The 21,659-nt window shown below is 41.6% G+C and overlaps 1 protein-coding gene across 2 annotated transcripts in view; it reads right to left on the bottom strand.

Annotated features, from left to right (window-relative positions):
- Positions 1-21,659, bottom strand: part of ITPR2 (inositol 1,4,5-trisphosphate receptor type 2) — a 456,678-nt gene that overhangs the window by 50,217 nt on the left and 384,802 nt on the right. For both annotated transcript variants that reach the window (XM_080660463.1, XM_080660464.1), the window contains exons 51-54: positions 21,214-21,409; positions 16,062-16,154; positions 2,908-3,038; positions 1,611-1,776 (exon numbers count right to left, since the gene is read on the bottom strand). In XM_080660463.1, the coding sequence (XP_080516589.1) occupies positions 1,611-1,776; positions 2,908-3,038; positions 16,062-16,154; positions 21,214-21,409 (586 nt within the window). The remainder of the gene's footprint in view (positions 1-1,610; positions 1,777-2,907; positions 3,039-16,061; positions 16,155-21,213; positions 21,410-21,659) is intronic.

The following is a 21,659-nucleotide window of genomic DNA, read 5'->3' as shown; positions in this document are numbered from 1 at the left end:
AAATATTTCTTGATCCTGTCCTCAACCCTTAATGCTGCCACAACTGTTTCCTGAATCAAGGTTTTGTTACCTTTCACTTGGACTACGGCAATAACCTCATCCCTGGTTACTCTGTCTCCAGTATTGTCCCCTGATGAACAACCTCCCACTCCTGCCACAGAGCTCCCAATCAAAAATAAAACCCTGTCTTCCTCTCCTTAACATTCTTTAATGGTTGATCATCCTCTACAAGCCTATAGGATCAAGACCATGCTTTTTAACATAAAAGGCTACATATGATCTGGCCAATCTCCTCACTTGGCATGCCCTGCTCAGAAATGTAAGCTCCAGCAACCCTGAGTTTCTTATAGTAACTGAAGATTCTCATCATATTTTTCTTCCCTCCATGCCTTTCCTTACACCAGCCACTCTACTTCTACTCACTTTGATATGACTACCTCCCTTCCATCTTTTACCGTCAGCTCTGGCACCATCTCTTCTAAGAAGCCTTTTCTGACTCTTGCCTGCCCCCTACCTCAACCTGAAGAGATACAGCAACCTGTGAACTCTATCATTTCCCTTAATACATGACATAGCAATGATAGTCATTGTGTTTGACTTCCACAGTAGAAGAAGGGCATGTCTACTTTGTTTGTTCCCTTAGAATGTAGCTCCTTATTACAGGTTTCGACTTGGTATGCCTCCAACTGGTGGAGCAATGTTGGAAAGGTTTGGAAGAGCCACTGAGGGGAATGAGACAGTTGACAAAAGGCAAACCAAAAAGGGAATGGGATTTACTGAGGGTCCCATTTAAGTTATATAAGAAAACGTTGTAGTGAAGCTCTTATGCTTGTTTTGTGACTTTTATCAAAAGATTCTTCAGCCCAACATGGAAAAATAGATGGTGAGTATAATCTGGAGCTGGGGATTATTTCCAGATTGGAAAGGATTCTAGGATAACTAGGCCAGCTACAGAGAAAACCAAAGCCAGAAAGCTGTGGTATATGGAGAAGAGGGTAGAGTCAAAGGGAATGATGAGGACAAAGAAAAGGTTGGACCTGAGAGAGATAATAATGGGAGAAGGGAGGACAGTGTGTGTGTGTGTGTGTGTGTGTGTGTGTGTGTGTGTGAGAGAGAGAGAGAAAGAGAGAGAGAGAGAGAGAGAGAGAGAGAGAGAGAGAGAGAGAGAGAGAGAGAGGGAAGGAGAAAACAGATAAAGCAACACAGTATAGAAATGAAAAGTGTCAGTGAGCAAAAGTTCAAGTTACTGGAAAAAATCATTTGTGAATTCATAATCTAACAAAATAAAAAATCATTCTGTTATTTAATCAATATGTTACTGTGATGAAAAATCTATTTACCAGTTGATGGAACCTTTTGGCATTTTGCAACATATTCCATAGTCAGAGAATCATAGAAATTGCAGAAATAATGACAAGATAGCTTTGGGATGTAATTATTCTATCTATTTATGGAACAGAGAATCCCAGTCCAATGCTCAGTTACATAATCTGAATGTTATCTAGCTTCCATTTTGAAATAATTTTTCCCAAAGCATGGCAAGTAAACACCATTCTAGGCCCTCCTGGGCAGTGTCACCTATCATTTTAGTGTATCTTGAGAACACTTACCACAGATGAAGCAGGTTGTCTTTAGAATTTCTTCTTTTTTCTGTTTCTCACTTCTGAGATCAGCAAAAGTATCAATGATGACACCAAAAATCAAGTTAAGAACAATAATGATGACAATGAAATAGAAAAGAAGGTCATATACCACTCGGGCAGCAAACAAGGGCTCCTGAAATAAAAATGTAAAATAAAAAATACACATACACATTTTCAATGCATGGTGATTCAGCATATTGTCTAGCAAGGGGAATATATTCAATAAATATTTGCTAAATTAATATAAATAATATTCCAAGTTGGAAAAAATAAGACCCGTTTTCTACCTTCATTTTCTTCATGTAATGAGAAAAGCTTCACAGCCTGTTCCTAGAACCCCTTCCATTCCCTGGGACTTACACCACCCCCACTCGCACCCCTGCCATGGAGAGACTTGCTTTTTATTAAGTAAGTCATCATGCTAAATGCATTTTGGTGCAGTAGATTGCATCCCACAAGTTGCACAAAAGATATACAAATATCGATTCCAAAAGTCAAGAGATTAAGGAGTTGAGGAGGACCTAATGATTTGTCAAGTTCTGGAATAGGTTTTGTTCTTGGCCTTACATACAGGGTCAAGTACATACAGCTCAAGCTATTTCTACTTGATGAACACTATTAAAGTATACATCAGAGGTCATGTAATCCAGCTATGTCATAAAGAGGAAACATTAGATGAACTGACCACATGATACAACTAGCCTGCTGGAGAACGGAGATTTTTTTTTTCAAGCTCCCAGCCTGGTGTTTGCAGCCAATGAGAAATTTTTCAGCCTTGCCATTTTAAGATATGAAATCCTGTTAGAATTTGTTTAAATGTTATGTTCATCATGGATGAATAATAAAGGCTACTCATATTCAGAGGCAAAGAGTAAATCTTCATGCCTAAGAAACCTGATAGACAAAAGGCAGTCTAGTTTCTGTTACTATGTAATACTCAACTCCTCTATAAATTCTGTAATCACGATTTTGTTGCTGTAACACAATACACAGTTCAAACTTGGAAAAAGTTCATAACCCCGCTAACAATATAGGTTTTTAGTACATTAGTGATGTCTATGTAATCCTAGCATACAATTAACTGATTTTAATGGATACCATTATACTTGTAAAGCAAACGACACAGAATAGTACCCTGAAAACAATATATATATATATATATATATATATATATATATATATATATATATATTGTAAATGTTGTTAAGAGAGTTTTAAAAAATGATTATGTGCTCCTTGAAAAAATACTTTTCCTCCTGCTTACATCTTTTGATGGCCTTCTCAGCACATCGCCCACACCACCGCCATTCCTGAGGCCCTGGTTCAGGACGGTGACAATGCACATCAGGAGAGTGTCGCACGTCCTTTCAATTCCGTCTTCATACTCTTCATCAGCTATAAAAACACACAAATTAAGCAATGCAGCAAACTCGTGCTTTTTGTTTGTTTGTTTTTAAAATATGTCTTCTTTGTGGTATTTTTGTTTTGTTTTTTAGAGAGAAAGGGAAAAAGAGAGAGAGAGATAGAAACATTGATCAGCTGCCTCCTGCATGCCCCCTATTGGGGATCAAGCCCACAACCCAAGCATGTGCCCTGACCAGAATTTGAACTGGTGATCTTTTGGGCACAGATGATGCTCAACCAACTGAGCCACACTGACCAGGCCTAACTCATGTTTTAAAAATACACAATTTTCTACTTCCAGAGATCTTTTTTTTTTTTTTTTTTCATAACCGTGCCATGACACAATTTTCTGAAGTCATATAACACCTATTTTATATGTGGCAGCCCATGACTGACACGGACTGATCAAGTCACTGAAATAGTTTTTCCTTCCATCAGTGGAAAATGACAGCATGAGAAGGACAAACTATAAGAAATCTAATCTTCACTGTGCATTGTTGTGCTGTGGGGAGAGGAGATTGTGGTGAGACCTCCTGAAAACCCAGGAACCAAAAGTATTGCTGGGAAAAGAGTGCAGAAGGAAGCTAGGCAGGCCTGGCTTCAAATTCTAGTCGGTTCCAGAACTGGGACTTGGGCAAGTTCCTTAACCTCAGTAGCCTGTCCTGTAAAATGGGAGGTTTGTTTAAGGATTAAACCCTTCAGAGGATTATATTTAAGATATGTAAAACACTCTGATTACACAGAGATTGGCATACACATAGTAGGTGCTTAAAATTCAGGCAGATATTATTTCATTAATTTGCTTAAGGTCTAAGCTTTCTTAATGACCAGCATGGAGCTATGGATAAAAAGCACAATGTATTTATGTGAACAACTTATTTTATGCAAATGTATGTGAAAATATTTAGGGAGGAATGGGGGGAGAGAAAAAAGATATAACATGACAGAAAAATTCCTAGTCTTATGTTGTTGAATGGCAAAGTTACCAAAACTTGGTAATAATCTCCTAGTCATTTAAAATAGTAAAAATAATAAAAAATAAAAATAAATTAGACACTGGAATCAGGATTTCCTAATGTTGATGAGTGAGCAGAAATATATTTTTCTTGTTAGAAAGTTAAAGAACCACAGTGGCACTGAATTTTGGAATTGTGTGGCCACAGCCTGCCTGTCAAGGCCTGAGTGTAAAAACAATCACCACCAAAGGAAAAAAAAAAAAAGAATCTGCCTAATTCCATCTATCTGATCCATGAACAACCCATTTGGGTATTTTGTTACAAAAGGCTGATTCTCCTCTTGTGAACTGACTTCATTAGAACATCACTTGGATGAGGGATCCCAGTCTTTTCACTTGATTCAGAGCTATTTCTTTTTTAAACCATGCACTCTGGGAGGAGGGCTGAAGGTAGAGATGTGCAGGCACCAAATGCAGCATCAAAGGTCTCAGCAGAGCCTGCGCTGGACCACTTACCTCAGAGGTGAGCCGCAAGGCAATTCAATTTTCTGACTTAGAAAGCAGAAGACATAAAACTGGTTTTGGAGGAAGGAGAAATGGGGAAGAGGCAGGGCTTGTGGTGGCAGCAGTCAGAGCAGCAGAAGAGACAAGGTAGGCAGAGAAAGCAGGGAGAGAGCTCTGTCTGCAGCGTGCCATTTAGGTCCCGGACACCTGGTGTTGGGTTCTAATGGGGCGGCTAGGAAGAATGTGGAGAAAAACAGAAACGTGTAAGAGAGTTAAAGAAATTTCAAAAGAGAAATATGGTTTTCTAGTAACGAGGTCAGATGGAATAGATCTCTATGTTACTTTGCCACAGTTAGCCTTTCAATCAAAGCAATCTTATATCTAGAGGTGGGATCTGCATTCGTTTATCCAATCAGCAATGTCACACACAAGTTTACTAAAGACGTAATGATGAGTACCATCTCTCCCCCAAGAACTTAGAAATAAGGTTGTTTGTTCTTTAGTAGGTGAGCTAGTAAAATCCACGCACAACTCATGTGATTAGTCATTGTGAAATAAAATAAACTGGCTGCAAATATACAATGAGAGAATTGGCTTTCTGCGCAGCACATAAACAGGGGGGAAATGCCCAGGTCAGGTTAATGCCAGCAACAGTCCAGTTAGCATGCTCCTTAATAACTAGTGCACAGGCATGCCAGTTTTACACAGTAGGCTCTGTGAGCTTGGTTAATAAGATTCTATCTTGGTGAGACGGATCCACTCATAATATGTTAAGCCAAGTTCCCAGGCCTTCAGGCTGAAAGCCAGGCCCTGAGTCATGGCAAATTCACCCAAGTAAATGCCACCTTGTGGAGACCTATCTACATAACCAGCTGGCTTCCCCAAACCAAACCTGCCTCATTTCACTACATCAACAGCCCTGGGCTAGGTGCTAGGAATACAGGTGGGAAGAAGAAAGTGTTGCAGCCCCTAGGAAAGGGTACATTCCTCTAGGAAAGGCAGGTCAGCAGACCAGCAAAGGCAGTGCGGTATCACAGGGCACTGCAGAGGCAGGAAGGATGTGCCTCTCCTGGGCTGGGGTGTCAGGGACAAGCATCCTGAAGGAGGTGGCAGCTGAGTTGAATCTTGAAAGACAGGCCTGTTTGGCCAGTCAAACCAGTAAAGCAAAAAACATTCCAGGCAGATAAGCGGGAAGAGCAAAGGCAAAACAGGCATGAAAGCATATGGGGCGTTGGGGAACTGCAAGTGGATTGGAACGATGGACTGGGGGGATGCAGAGTGTGGGAGCCATGAGAAGAGAAGTGGGCAGGCACGAGATTAGGAGACACTCATACGCCAAGATGAAGGGTTTAAACTTTGTCCTGGAAGCTGTGGAGAGCCACTGGAGAGCTTTCAGCAGGGGTAGGTGGTTTACCATGTAGGTGGTGAAACAGTATGAGGTAAAACATGTATTGCAGGTCCTTGAATAATGTCATTTTGTTCAACATCATTTCTTTATAATGATGAGGAGTTGCCACCGGAACTGAACTCTTGTTTACATCAATTAGCCTACAGTAAAACTGGCTTCGCTTTATGACGTTTCCAAGAATCTATCGATAATGTCGAGTGAGGACTAACTGTACTTAGGTAGTAAGACAAATTAACATGTGATAAAAGCCACAGAAGTAGTGAAAAGAGACTAGAATAGGGACAGAACCTTTAATACCATGGGGAGTCCCTCATTCCATGGACTGAAACAGGAGTAGAGAGGCATTTCACATGGCATGAGCAGAGAGCCCAGAGGTAAAAAAAAAAAAAAAAAGAATACTCGCTGCTATGATGAACAGCAAATACACAGCATGTGAGGAGGGACCCCTCTGTGAAGCTCAAGAGAGTTTGGGATTTTATTTGGCAAGCGATGGACCATGGCAGAAATCCTAAGTTGTGGGAAGACAAGGAAATATTCAAAGCAGTGATTTTTGACAAGTATTCTAGTGGTGATATAGCAGGTGAATTGAACAGGAGAGAATGAACAGAGGTAGAAAGACCCCTTGGGAGGCAGTTACCATAATTCAGGCATGAAGTGCTGTGAGCCTCAACAGGGCAATGACAGTGGGGATGAAAAAAATGAATGAGCGGGAGCTGACTGGACTCCAGGCATGGGGGAAAAGACAGAGTTAAATATCACACTGACGGTTCCAGCCAGAGGTGACTTGAGAAAGGATGGTCCAATTAGGTCATAGAAATAGCCAATTCAGGAGGAGGAATTGGGTGTTCTGATGAAGATAAGAAAAGACTCTCAGATGATTCTTAAGCTTACAGCATAAGAAGATGAGAAAACATTTTAAAAAGCTAGAGAAGACAAGAAAGCTGGGAGAGTACTAGGATCCCAGATGAAGGAAGAAAATAATATAAAGATGGAAAAGGTATCAAAAAATGTCAAAATTACAGAAGGGCCAAAGGCAATGAGAATCAACAAAAGGTAGCTGGATTTCACAATTAGGTCATAGGTAATAATAAGAAGATGGCAAAAAGTGAACGAGAAGATGGTTGATGCAGAAATTGAAGGAGAGAGTGCAGCCAATGTTTCATAGGACCATTTGTTGCTGAAAGGAAGAGGAATGATAGGTTATTAGTTTGCAGAGGAAGGTTCAATTAGGACTTAGGAGGAAGAGAGGGAACTGGTGATAGCAAGGAAAAGATGTAAGAAAAATGGTCTAGCTAATGGTGGCAAGGGGGTAATGATGAAAACAGACGTAGTGATAAAAGAAGTGAAAGATCATGGTTGTTTACATGTGAATGGGAAGCATTAGTAGAAACAGACTTCTAATATGGAGACATTTGAAAAGAACTAAATATTTACAGGTAAGGAACTTAAAACATTATTTGGGACATAGGGTGGAACAAATTCTAGGTATCATAATGATCATTATTAATAAACTAGAGGGTTCCCTCAGCCTGGCCTGTGCCCTCTCACAATCTGGGACCCCTCAGGGGATGTCAAAGAGCCTGTTTCGACCTGATCCCCACAGGCCCAATCTCCAAAGGCCCGATCCCAATCCCCGCAGGCCTGATCCCTGCAGGCCCAATCCAGACAGGAGGGAGCCTGATCCTGTGCATTAAGCTTCTGTCCCCTGGTGGTCAGTGTGCATCATAGCGACCGGTCGACCAGTCGTTCAGTCATTTGCTCACTTAAGCTTTTAAATATATAGACTAGTGGCGCAGTGCACGAAATTCGTGCACGGGTGGGGGGGGTGTCCCTCAGCCAGGCCTGCACCCTCTCCAATCTGGGACCCCTCGGGGGATGTCTGACTGCCAGTTTATGCCCAATCCCTGGTGAATCAGCCCTAAACTGGCAGTCAGACATCCCTCTCGCAATCTGGGAACGCTGGCTCCTAACCACTCACCTGCCTGCTTGATCGCCCCTAACCACTTTGCCTGCCAGCCTGATTGCCCCCAACTGCCCCTCCTGCTGGCCTAATCGCCCCCAACTGCCTCCCCCCGCCAGCCTGCTTGCCCCCAACTGCCCCCCTTGCCAGCCTGATTGCCACCAACTGCCCCCCCCCCTGCCAGCCTGATCACCCCCATCTGCCCCCCCTGCTGGCTTGCTCGCCTCCAACTGCCCCTCCCTGCCAGCCTGCTCACCCCCAACTGCCCCCGCACCAGCCTGCTTGCCCCCAACTGCGCCCCCCACTGGACTGCTAGTCCCTAACTGCCCCCCCTCCCAGCCTGCTCACCCCCAACTGACCCCCCTGGCCTGATTACCCCTAACTGCCTCTGCCTCAACCCCACCACCATGGCTTTGTCTGGAAGGATGTCTGGAAGGTCTCCTGGTTTAATTAGCATATTACCCTTTTATTAGTATAGATGGCTGTAAACTCTTATGCAAAATTATAGTTTTAACATAATACATTTTATACTTGAACAACATGAGATTAAGTTATTCTCATATTCAGTTGAGTATCAGTACAATAAAGTATATTTTTCTTAATTCATAATAGAAATAAAATGTTTCATATGAAGAAAAAAATAAAAATATATTCTATTGGTTCTGAAATAGTTGCCTCCTAGCTGAAGTGTTTGGCTAAAATGTCAATAGTGTTGAGGTTGAGAAACTGTTCTATTACAAAGTCTGTTCTATTACAAAGTTTTTATAAAAATACTGGACAGGCTTGAATAGAAGCATTTAATAATGCTATTTTTTCTGCTTTAATAATTAAATTATTCATTTTTATGGTTTTTTAGAAAGCAATAGATTGTCATTGGGATATATTTAAAATTTGAGTGCAATTAAAAGCACCTTGTTAGTCTTAAACTTCAATTAAAATTGAGTCATTATGGAAAAACGCTGATTTTAAAAATTTTTAAATAGGAAAAAAAATTTAAACACCGGGCACTCAAAAGGAAGCTTATCAGTTTTTGTATTCATCAACCTTTTTTGTTAAAGTACAACACCAAAACATATCAAATTTGAATTACTTCTAAATGTTAGCCATCTGTGAACTTCCTTTTCTGTATATTCAAATGATTTTTACTTAGAAAAGAACTGTGACTACATTTTGTATTTTGTAAATTGTCTCAAACAGGCCTTACTTTTCTGGAAAATCCTTTTTTTTTTTTTTTTTTTTTGGTTTATTTTTAAGTGAATATTTTATAGGAAGTCAGGAAGGCCTGCAATAAATGAAATAAAAAGTCTTTTTTTCCAGCCACAGTTGGTTGCCAGTTACCATGCTGCTGCTGGGACAATGACCCACCGGCATCGGCTGGACCTTCCTCGGCTGCAGCCTCCCAGTTGCCACAAGGCTTGTTATTATGCTGCTGTGTGTGTCTGGGCCTTTGTAATGGGGTCCTGCTGTCCACAAGGTAACAAGCCAAGCCCATCACAAATGCACACTAGGGTTTGCAAATTAAAACGTAATCCTGGTCTTAGACATAGAAAAGTTATTTTTAAATCTAAGTGACACATGCTGCACAGCAAACACTAGGTTCTAGCTTTCGTGCTACTTTTGCAGTTAAATACATATGGCCAAAATTTAAAGGGGGCAAGGGCTAGAAGATTAAATCCATGGAATTTTCAATCAGATGATGTTTAGTACTCACTGTATTAAATGCAAAAAGGGCTCAGAAGAAAGAGTAGGTGGATACAGGCATTCCTGTAGTTCTTCATACTGATTTAGTAATGATCCCTGAGTGTGAAAGGCTATTGCCACCGTCTCTCTCAACAATGTCTCTCTCTCTCACACCTCCGGTGCTGAAATTCCTCCACTATCCTTTCCACCCTACTCTGGGGTGGAGGGAGCGGTTATGAATAATTAAGCTTGATCTTGTGACCCTCCCTAGATCTTTCCTGAGCAGCTAATGGGCTGTGGGAGGTGCAGCAAATGCTGCCAAAACAAGTGAAACTTATAAGAACATTGTAAATTACCTTGTTTACCTCTGACTATAAAATAAAGGCTCGGCTTGCAGTCTAGATCTGTTCTGTGGCCTCAGCCAGGCACAGAAGATCCACCTAGACCCAGCTTATTCTCTTTGTCTTTTCTTCAATCTTCGCAGGCCCTCCCTCAGGCTCGCTGAATTTTTGGCTGTGCTGGCGCAGCACACTGGGGATTTTTCATGAAAAATCATACCACCTCTGCCCATGATTCTGTCTCTCCCCACCATTCCCATCTCAGGTGGAGCCTTAAAAAATGAGAAAGGAAAAAAGATGACTTTGCTCCTTGAACAATACACCTGGAAGGGCTGTCCCCATCAGTCCATAGATAAAAGAGAAGGTGTTCTTTGTGTAATATTTTAGGTGAGTAGGAGGTTGTAGAGGTTTTTACAGGAAGCCTTTTACACATTTGTGTCCAGAGTTACAAACTAATATCCAAATAGACTTTGTAAAAGGACAGAGTTTCTCAACACTGCTGACATTTTGTGATGGATAATCCTTTGTGGTGGGGCTGTCCTGTGCATTGTGGGATGGTTAGCAGCATCCCTGGCCTCTACTCGCTGAATGCTAGTTGCACTTCTCGCAGAGTTCTGACAACCAAACATGTCTGGAGACATTGCTAAATATCTCCAAGGCAGTGGTGAGAAGGGAATTAATCCCAGCTGATAAACACATAAGAGAGAATATTTAAGAAACTGCCTTTAGAACACGGTATGCATAAAGACAATCTATCCAAGCATTCTTTGAAAGGAAATACAATAGGCAGAATTTTAACAATTTCTAAATTTGGGTTAGGAAAAAAAAATAATTTATAGGGATTAATCATTTAGTAATTATGAGGCAATAAAACTGAGAAGGCTGGAGTTCAGGCTTTGGGGTCAGAGATCTAGATTGATTTACTAGCCATGTGATCTTACATAAGGTTCTTCGGTGTTTGTACCTATAACATGAGGATAATTAGTCGCATCCATCTATCCTTGAACTAGACTCATGCATCCCTGGGACCAGGATGCACTTCTCCTTCCTCTTGGCCTGACTGGATCTTTCTCACCTCATGTTTCGGTTTAAATAATTCCTCCTTAGGAATGCCTTTCTATTTGATCTTCCTACAGCCAGGCTCTCTCGTGACTACCCCTCATAGTGCCACCTACAGGATTCACCATAATTTATAATTTTTTTTTTATGCTTCCCCCACTATTTTATAAGTTCCATTAAGGGCCAGGATTTATGTTTGTTTACTCAACAGTATAATACCTAGCATGTTGGCTGGCCAATAGTATAGGCTCAACAAATATTGATATATGAATGAATATACAAGGTTTTAAAAATTATTACTATTACCAGCATCAAATAATGTACTGTGTAGACAACTAATTTCCTGTTTTAGAAAAATATTCACTTTACTTTTTCAAAGTTAAGATTAAAATATACCCATTAGTTATAGCATATGAAACAATTACAATAGAATGCCTAGAGGAGAATCAACATCAGTGCCTGGGGAATTGCAGAAAGCCTAAATTCTGCAGAATTGTAAGAGCTGGGCAGCCAGGACCTGGAATATGCTTACACCATGTCTGACCTGGAAGACCTCCCTCCAGGAGCAGTTACCTCACAGTGCCTCAGGAGCTTCCGGCTCCCACACTGGGATGAGAATCACTAGCTTAAAGGCTGTGCAAGACCCGTGGGTCAGCCATCGTTCTAGACTGGTGGGAGAAACACTAGCTTTGTTGTTGGTTCACTGGCAAAGTAATATTCTATTCTTAAAAAATCAAACCATAAAGTGTATTTTCTTTAAAATAAAGGGAGTAATTTAAAAGTGATATTCAGATATATAAGAGCAATGCAGGAATAGGGTTACTATATAGGTTGGAACCACGTTATTAAAATATTTGTGCTAACAAGAAACTAAATTGTAAAAATGTTATTTTTTATACTCCGTTAAGGAGAAAGTATGTTGAATAGAAAAGAAGACATATACTGGTAATAATAATTGATATTCAAGGTGCCCCACAGATCCTGAACTATTTAATTTTATCTAGCTACTAGAGGCCTGGTGCACGAGTTTATGCACAAGTGGGGTCCCTCAGCCTGGCCTGCAGGATTGGGCCAAAGCCGGCTCTCTGACATCCCCCAAGGAGTCCTGGATTGCAAGAGGGCATAGGCTAGGCCAAGGGACCCCAACAGTGCACAATCAGGGCCAGGGAGGGACACGGGAGGTTGGCCAGCTGGGGAGGGACTATGGGAGGGCTCCAGAGCATGTCCGGCCCATCTCAGTCCCAATCAGCCAGACCCCAACAGCAAGCTAACCTACTAGTTGGAGCACCTTCCCCCTGGTGGTCAGTGCATGTCATAGCGAGAGGTTGAGCAGCCTTAGCATATCATTAGCATATTACGCTTTGATTGGTTGAACGGAAGACCAGACGACTGGACACTCAGCATATTAGGCTTTTATTATATAGGACTTAATTTTACCCAACTACTTAAACCATGTCCAAGTTTTCAAAATCCCTCTCTGTAATTTTTTAAAAATCATGGATAATGATAAGAGCATAGAGGCATCTGCAGATCTAAATTTGAGATCGTGACAGATTCTGCAAGCTGCTCACAGATGAACTTGATGCTGGTCCCCAAGATAACACACCAAAGTGGAGCATTAAAGTGATAGTGTGGGAAGGAGTCGAGATCAAGAGAGGCCAGCAGGCATTCAGACTAACCTCAAATTGGGGATGTGGGAGACATTATGTATCTGGGCTTTGGCAAGGAGGCTTTGAGAAGGAGCTTAATAATTGTGTTGTTTTTTTTAAGATGGAGAAACATGGGCTAAATGATAGTCTATTTAAGACAAATTTCTATGTGGCTAAAGAACTGTGCTAAAGGTGACTAAGTCAATGTGAAGGCATGTTTCTAGAAGCAAGCTAAAGAATTCTGTCCCTAGCACTGTCCTATGCAGAATTTTTAGCACCTTTAATAAAAATCTTTTAGAGCAGAGGTTGGCAATTTTTTTTCTATAAAGAGCCAGATGACAAATTGGCTTTGTGGGCCATGTAAATTTTCCACTGAATATTTTTCTTTAAAGGAAAAAACAACAACACACACCTTAAAATAATGTTACAACCATTCTTAGCCCAAGATGACAAGTCAGATTTCCACATGGGCCATAGTTTGCCAACCCCTGTTCTAGAGCTGATCAAACTTGAGGATGACATGAGAGAGTACAGTGCTTAACAGAATCGAATAGATGAGGAGTTTTCTGACCAGCTGCACCATGTGTGGCACCTTAGAACTAGGAGGGACTTAAAACCTAGAGAGCAGCTGGTCAGAAAACTCCTCATCTATTTACAGGACAAAATGGAATGGCCCTTGGATTACAGGTTGGCAGAAATAAATAGAAATAAATGCATGCTTTTACACTTGAAATTCCCAAACTCCCAATCATATAAGTACAGGATAGGCATTTACGTGAAGAATGGCATTTTAGCCAAGAGTCAGCCACCTACGGGGTCAAGAGTGTGGTGTGATTGCAAATCCCACTATCCAGAATAAGATACTACCCCTCAACTTCTCCCCCTGGAATGTTACCCCAAGAGTCAGTGCTGCAAATTGTGAAGAAGGCTGAAGAATTGAAGGGGAAAATGGAGGATGTGTGTAACAGGACTTTAGAAACTACAGAGCACAGTAAGCTACGCGAGCAGAGAATGAGCCGGTTAATTGTTTGGAAGCTTTGACTGGGTTCCCAGGAGGTAAGGGAAGAAAAAGTTCTTGGTGACTACTGCTCACAGTGCCTATAGCGGCTGGGACATTGGGATAAATGTATTCCTGTGTTTTTTTCTCCCTTTAGGCTATAAAGCACTAAACATTGAGTCGGTAGAAGGGACTCTCCATTATTCTTCAAGCAATAGTTCAACTTCTCAAGGAAAAGGCAACTCAGGAATGAAGGCACATCACTTATAACCAGACAATGTGCTCCCAGATGGAAGAGGAGAAATCCATCCTTACACTGTGCATAACTCTTCCTTCCTGCATCTTCCCTGAGTCCAATGTTGTCCTTCATTAGCATAATGTAGATTAAATCCATTATATATACACATATATACATATATATATACACACATACACACACATCCTATGTAATAAAAGCCTAATATGCAAATCGACTGAACGGCAGAACGACTGGTCTCTATGACGCTCAACACAGGAGCTGCCCCCAGCCCCCAGGCCAGCCAAGGTGGGTGCCAGCACCCCCCACCCCACCCCCCGATCACTCCACCGGTCGCACCACAGATTGGCCCTAATCGCCAGCCAGGCCGAGGGACTCTACTCATGCATGAATTTCATGCACCAGGCCTCTAGTCCTATCTAATAAAAGAGTAATATGCAAATTAACCATCACTCCACTACACCCACAAGCCACACCCAGCAGCCAATCAGGAGCAAGTATGCAAATTAACCCAACCAAGATGGCTGCGGCCACAGAGTGAGCAGGAGGCTTGGGTTTCCCCAGCAATGGAGGAAGCCAAGATTTCTGCACACCCTGGCTGGCTGACCCAGGCCTCCACTCAAGGCTACAAAGTTTCAATTATAGAAGATAAACAAATCCCAACAAAAATGGCAGCAGCCACGGAGCTGGAGAGAGCAGGAGGCTTGAGTTGCCTCCGGCGATGGAGGAAGCCAAGCTTCTGCAGCCCTGGCCTGCCTTGGCCTCCACTCAAGGCTACAAAGTTTCATTTATAGAAGATAAATAAATCCCAATACTAGAGCCTCTGCTTGGGTGGCCAGGGGGCGTGGCTGGCCTGCAAACCACCACAGGCCCCTTGCCCAAGCTGCCCCACACCTCAAGGGAACCCCCACCCTGATCCGGGACACCCTTCAGGGCAAACCAGCTGGCCCCCATCCATGCAGCAGGCCTCTATCCTATCTAATAAAAGAGTAATATGCAAATTGACCAACACACAAGATAGCTGCCCCATGTGGACACAAGATGGCTGCCACAAGATGGCCTGTTGGGGAGGGCAGTTGGGAAGGACCAGGCCTGCAAGGGAGGGCAGTTGGGGGCAATCAAGCCTACAGGGGAGGGCAGTTAGGGGTGACCAGGCCAGCAGAGGAGGGAAGTTGGGGGGGACCAGGCCTGCAGGGGAGGGCAGTTAGGGGTGACCAGGCCTGCAGGGGAGGGCAGTTAGGGGCAAACAGGCTGGCAGGGGAGCAGTTAGGCATCAATCAGGCTGGCAGGGGAATGGTTAGGGGGTGATCAGGCTGGCAGGCAGAAGCGGTTAGGGGCAACCAGGAAGGCAGCAGGCGAGCCATTGGGAGCCAGCAGTCCTGGATTGTAAGAGTGATGTCCGACTGCCAATAGGATCGGGCCTAAATGGGCAGTCGGTCATCCCTCGAGGGGTCCCAGATTGGAGAGGGTGCGGGCTGGGCTGAGGGACAGACACCCCCTGTGCATGAATTTTGTGCACTGGGCCTCTAGTACATATATAAAACTCTTGAACTATTTAAAGACATATACACTCTAAATTGTTGCTGCTTCTGGAAACAGATCACTAATTCCTTCTACAGCTCATTAAATTTCACATATGCCATAGTTTCCAAACTATTGAGAACAAACTGAGTTTAAAAAATGATTTTTATATGCATGGTTCCATTTGCTCCTTTGGAAGCAGGGCAAGTATCATATTCTCTCTGTCTCTTCCTCCCTCCTTCCCTCTCTGGCCAAGCCATCTGAACAAAGTCCAGGGAATTTGCATAACATATCTAAGACAGACAGCTAGAAAGTGGAAAGATCAGGGTTATAACCAAGACTTCTGAATTCTAAGCCCATGCGTTTCCAGATTCTTTGTTAAAGGCGATACTGTTAAAAGGGTCTTGCTTAGTGTGGTATGGGTTTGCAATATGGTAGTAGAATTTTTAACAGCCTGTATGACAGGGTAAGTTTGATAAATTATCATGAGTAGAAATAATAGAAGGAATAGGGTGGGGATATAAAATGGCAGATTCGTAAATCCTTTCTCTAGTTTGAAACTTCTTGGTTCTTTCAGCCTCCATTTTTCTATTTCAAACTACCGTGAAATTCCTAAAACAACTCTATCAAATAAACATAACTGCGGATGTAACAAGTTCATACTGCTCTGGAGTCATTTTTACAGACCTGTATTTGAAGTTGGTATTGTGGGTGAGCAGTTTTCCTTGTCACATGTTCCCATCATGGAAGTTAAAGTCATAGTAGGAACGTCGTTATTTCCTGTGAAAAAGGAGAATATGGTATAGAGATAAGTATGCAGGTATGGGGGTACGGGCAATTCCAGGTTCAATTTGTGTGACAAAAGGGATGGAGACCAGCAAAGACCCAGACATGACAACAGAATGATATGGGCTTCCAGGTTGATGATTATAAACCAAGCATCCCACAGCCAGCACCAATCTCAGAAAGGCGTTTGAACTAATAAGAGACAGAATCAGAGGTGCGGTCAGAATGAATGACTGGGGCAGGCAGAATGGAGGCTGAAGGTGAGGAATCCACATTAAGAGGTCCCTGCAGTATTCTGGATCAGAGGAAATGAGGGTGAGAAGGGACATGTGTGAGAGACACTGTCACCTCTGCTTGTCAACAGAACCTTCCCTCTAACTCCTCAGGCTTTTCTAAGACATGGATCCCCCTTGCATGTTGTTAAGTGGAGGCTCCTTCTCCTTCACCTATCAAACCACAGATTGCACTGTTCACAGAGGTATGATCTGCATTCTCCTAAATTCCCAATGCCATGTGCAAATTCTCCATCCTCCACTCTCCTTTGTACTTGTGAAGCTCTTGTCATTCTACTCTAGGACTCTCAACCTCCCCTCTCTTGGCTCCTGCCTCCTGGCTTTCTGATTATGACTTCACACTAACCCCAAAACTGCATACTTATGCACTTCAAATTTCATGTTACCGAGGTGTGTCTTCCTCAATAATTACACTCAATCTTGAGAGTAAAGAGTGTTCCATACCAGAAAGAATAAACTTTATGCCCTGTATCTAACAGGTATAATATATGGCATTGAAATAAACTAAATTATGAAAATAAGGGTATTTTTCCCAGGGCCTGGTATCACATTCACTCTCAATCTATGAAACAAAAATCTCAATCTATGGAGAATCAAGAGTTCAACTTTGTTAGCTGTTCTCATATACTAGATTCATAGTATTTAATGCTTTCTCTTATTTAACAGCTTTTTGTATAAAGATTCATAAATACTTTTAGTAGATATCTTGACATTTTAGGTCTAGTGTTACCTATATTATAAGCAAAAAAGAAATCTTTATATTTCTAAGGAACATATTTTCATAATATGACACTAATTTTCTTTATAAGTAACATAATTAAAAATATCTACTACTAGATTCATAAAACAATAGCTATTGGATATATTTGAATTCAGGAATTACGATGCTTTGGCTTTAGACTCACCCTGCACTGAATAACTCAATGTGATCATGCCTTGCAAATAATTAAAACTTGAAGAGTTTTGAGAATAAGTAGTTTATAATTCACAGATAGTTTAGTAAAAGGGAATTTGGGGGAGTATTTACATATCTGAGCTTTTGTTCCAATTATTTTCACCTGCAAAACTCTGGAAAAAAGTAATATTTAAGGAACAACAAACAACATACAACATTTCATGTTCCTGTTAATCAAGACTAAGATTTAGGTATGAAATTCAGCCTCAAGTTTAATAACTTTCGAACTGTGATCTTTCTATTTTGTGTTTTAATCACTTAGACTTAATAAAAGATCTAAATGTCATTTAATTTTCCCATATTCTAAGAAAGATACTACCAAATATCATTAGTTTAATGATTAACAAATGTTTAAAGGCAAGAAAGAATATGGCTTATAAAGCACACCTAATTAAATCATACCTTTAAATTTAATAGTTTGAGGGGAGAGTGAGTAATTTTGTGATTTTCATTCCCTACAACCCATAAGCAGCAGAATCACCCACAGAAGCTAACAGCAAAGTGAAGAACTACGATTTCTATTCAGCAAATTAGAAAAGGAGGAAAAAGAGCAACAAAGAAATTTAACCAAAACAACAAAAGGTAGGAAAGTGGTAAAAAGAAATCTTTAGAAAGCATAATAAGTAAAAATTCAAAATAAGATAGGAAGAATAAGCCCTCACAAGAATCACAGTGAGCATAAATAAATGATGTCTAACCAGTTAGCCAATAAAAAGAAATATTGTAGGTGAGAAACCAAGATGGCGGCATAGGTAAACAATTGAACTTTCTGCCTCACACAACCACTTCAAAACTACAACTAAAAGACAAATCTGTTATCATCCAGAACCATGGGAAGGCTGGCTGAGTGGAAATTCTACAACTAGAAGGAAAGAGAAAAGCACACTGAGACTCAGAGGAGGTGCGGAAGTGAAGTGCAGAGGTATGGAGGCGTGCACGTAAAGGGGCTGGCAACTGAGTATGCTGTTGTCTTTTTCAATTGGGAGGGAGACACAAGCTCCCAAATGCTCTGAACTCCAGTTCCCGGTGAGATTCTGGGGACCAACTCATATGGGGAGAAACTGGACTGTCTGGCATCCAGCCAGAACACGAGGGAGACTTTCACTCAGAGGTGCTTGCAGCGATCATTGTTCCTGCATGGTGCCATGGGACACAGAGACCCGGGGACCTCTTCAGGGAAGGGCTGATGGTCAGCCATTGTTGTTTGCTCTGCCCTGGTGATTCCCTGAGACCCCGCCCCACCCAATTTACAACCCCCCCAAGCTGTGCGCAGAGGCTTTTGCATATGAATGGCCTGGCCTTTTGCAAACTAAAATTACCTAACAAACTGAAGCTGGGTCAGAGAGCCCCAGAATTTCCAAAAGAAGGCCCAAGGTTCCACAGCAGCTTGCATTGCTTCACAGCTGGGCCTCATCTGGGCACCTCCAAACCCCAAACAAAGAGGAGGAATCTGCAGATCTCTCTGTAGCTCCTGCTGGGTGGCCTCAGGCAGTGGCTGACTTTGCACCTCCTTGGAGATCCAAGAGCCAGTGTACCCAGGGGTCAGAGTGAGACCATGAAGATCACAACTCTTCAGATCCATAAGAGACACACACAGGGGGCAGACTCAGTGAGTGCCAAATCCCCACTGAAGCAAGTCTTGCCCCATAAGGGTATCTCCAGCACAGAAGTTCTCCCATCATAGACACAACTGATCCTCACAGCCAATTGGCCTAGAAATCAATTCCTCCCAGTGATACCAACAACAATCAAGCCTTAACTACAACAAGACTGTGCACACAGCCCACAAAGGGGTGCACCAAGAGTGTCCACCTCAGGTAACAGGGGAGGCTGAGCCACTGGGCCCTATAGGACACCTAGCACACAAATCCACTCTATCAACACAGGGAAGCAGCCAAAATGCGGAGACAAAGAAACAGGTCACAAATGAAAGAAATGGAGGAAAGCAAATGACTGGATATAGAGTTCAAAATCACGGTTATAAGGTTACTCAAGAATCTTCTAGAAACCTCCGAGAAATTTAGTGAGACCCTCAAGGATATGAAAAATGACCAACTAGAAATTAAGCATACACTGACTGAAATAAAGAATAATATACAGAGATACAACAGCAGACTAGAGGATCCCAAGAATCAAGTCAAAGACTTGAAATGCGAAGAAGCAAAAAACACCCAACCAGAAAAGAAAAAAGAAAAAAGAATCCAAAAATCTGAAGATAGTGTAAGGAGCCTCTGGGACAACTTCAAGCGTACCAACATCAGAATTATGGGGGTGCCAGAAGAAGAGAGAGAGAAAGATATTGAAAACCTATTTGAAGAAATAATAACAGAAAATTTCCCCTACCTGGTGAAAGAAATAGACTTACAAGTCCAGGAAGCGCACAGAACCCCAAACAAAAGGAATCCAAAGAGGACCACACCAAGACACATCATAATTAAAATGCCAAGAGCAAAAGACAAAGAGAGAATATAAAAGCAGCAAGAGAAAAACAGTTAATTACCTACAAGGGAGCACCCATACGACTGTCAGCTGATTTCTCAACAGAAACTATGCAGGCCAGACGGGAGTGGCAAGAAATATTCAAAGTGATGAATAGCAAGAACCTACAACCAAGATTACTCTACCCTGCAAAGCTATCATTCAGAATTGAAGGGCAGATAAAGAGCTTCACAGATAAGAAAAAGCTAAAGGAGTCCATCACCGCCAAACCAGTATTATATGAAATGCTGAAGGGTATCCTTTAAGAAGAGGAAGAAGAAGAAAAAGGTAAAGATAAAAATTATGAACAACAAAGTGACAACAAATACATATCTATCAACAAGTGAATAAAAAATCTGATGAACAGAATAATCTGGTGAATATAATAGAATCAGGAGCATAGAAAGGTAGTGGACTGACAATTCTCGCGGGGGGAGGGAGTGTGGGGAGTGTGGGAAGAGACTGGACAAAAATCATACACCTATGGATGAGGACAGTGTTGGGGGGGTAAGGGCAGAGGGTGGGGTGGAAACCAGGTGGAGGGGAGCTATGGGGGGAAAAAAGAGGAACAACTGTAATAATCTGAACAATAAAGATTTATTTTAAAAAATAAAAACAAATATTGTACAGTAATTCTGATGGCCACATACTGATGGATTGAGCTCCTTAATGACAATATTTTGAGTATTTTTTGTATCCCAAATTTTTTACTCTAGGATGGTTTCAGGTAAAAACATTTTTCATTTTCAATTATTTAAGCACAATATGATGTACTGTGAGCAAACACATATAGAATAACTGGAGGCCTAATGCACAAAATTCGTGCAAGGGGCTTGGCCCTCACAGCCTGGGCTGCCTCAGCCCTCACAGCCCCAGCTTTGTCCGGAAGCTCGTCTGGACTGTCATTCTGCTGTTCGGTCTAATTAGCATATTAGCTCTTTATTATATAGGATTATATAGGATGGTTGTAAATGATGCTGTATGCTCTTGGGAGAGAAGAAAAAAAAAAGAGGAGGAATAACATCCCAAAGTAATTATCCTTCACTGAAGTTGTTGACTGTCTTCAGGATTATAGTCATCATGGAAACTTCTTACTGATACTGGGCTTAGATAATGTTGTGAGTCTGGGATACTCCTCTACACATTGACAGCTAATATACAGCCTACAAATATTTCACAGTCGTGAGCTCTTAGTGAACAAGGCATGTTTTCAAAGGAGTGAAAGAAAACATTTCCTCCATTAGTGTTTATCTGTAATCCTCTTAACAAGCTCCCTACAAATCATAGCTGCCATTCGAGAAAGCTTATTTAGTGGTAATAGCAATACCTGTAATGGGAGTTCTGTTTTTCAGCCTATCCACTTCCATAGTGAAGTCATCCTTCAGAAAAAGGAACCCAATAATGGAAAACAGGTAGACCAGGATGAGAGCGAGGACTGCCGTTAGAATAATGGAGCGGCCATTCCGGGTGACACTTTTTATGACATTGAGCAGAGTCTCTTCTCTGTACACCAAATCAAAAAGCTAAAAAAAAAAAAAAATCCACAAAAATGCAATGGAGTAAAAGATGAATAAGTATAAAGGTCATTACAAATACAAATGCAAGCCATTTTAGTTTATCTATGAAAAAATTACAACCTAAATGACACTTTAAAAATGAACCAAACTATATATTGCTGTCCAGTTGAAATGTACTAATGAACTGTTTTTCAATAAAGAGAACCCTAACACAACATATATTGTGCACCTGTTGGCTTTGTAACCAACATAATTT

This window comes from Plecotus auritus, assembly GCF_963455305.1.
Source record: "Plecotus auritus genome assembly, chromosome: 3".
Classification (NCBI taxonomy): domain Eukaryota; kingdom Metazoa; phylum Chordata; class Mammalia; order Chiroptera; family Vespertilionidae; genus Plecotus; species Plecotus auritus.
Note: the sequence above shows the minus strand (reverse complement) of the source record. Positions and strands in the feature narration are given on the sequence as shown.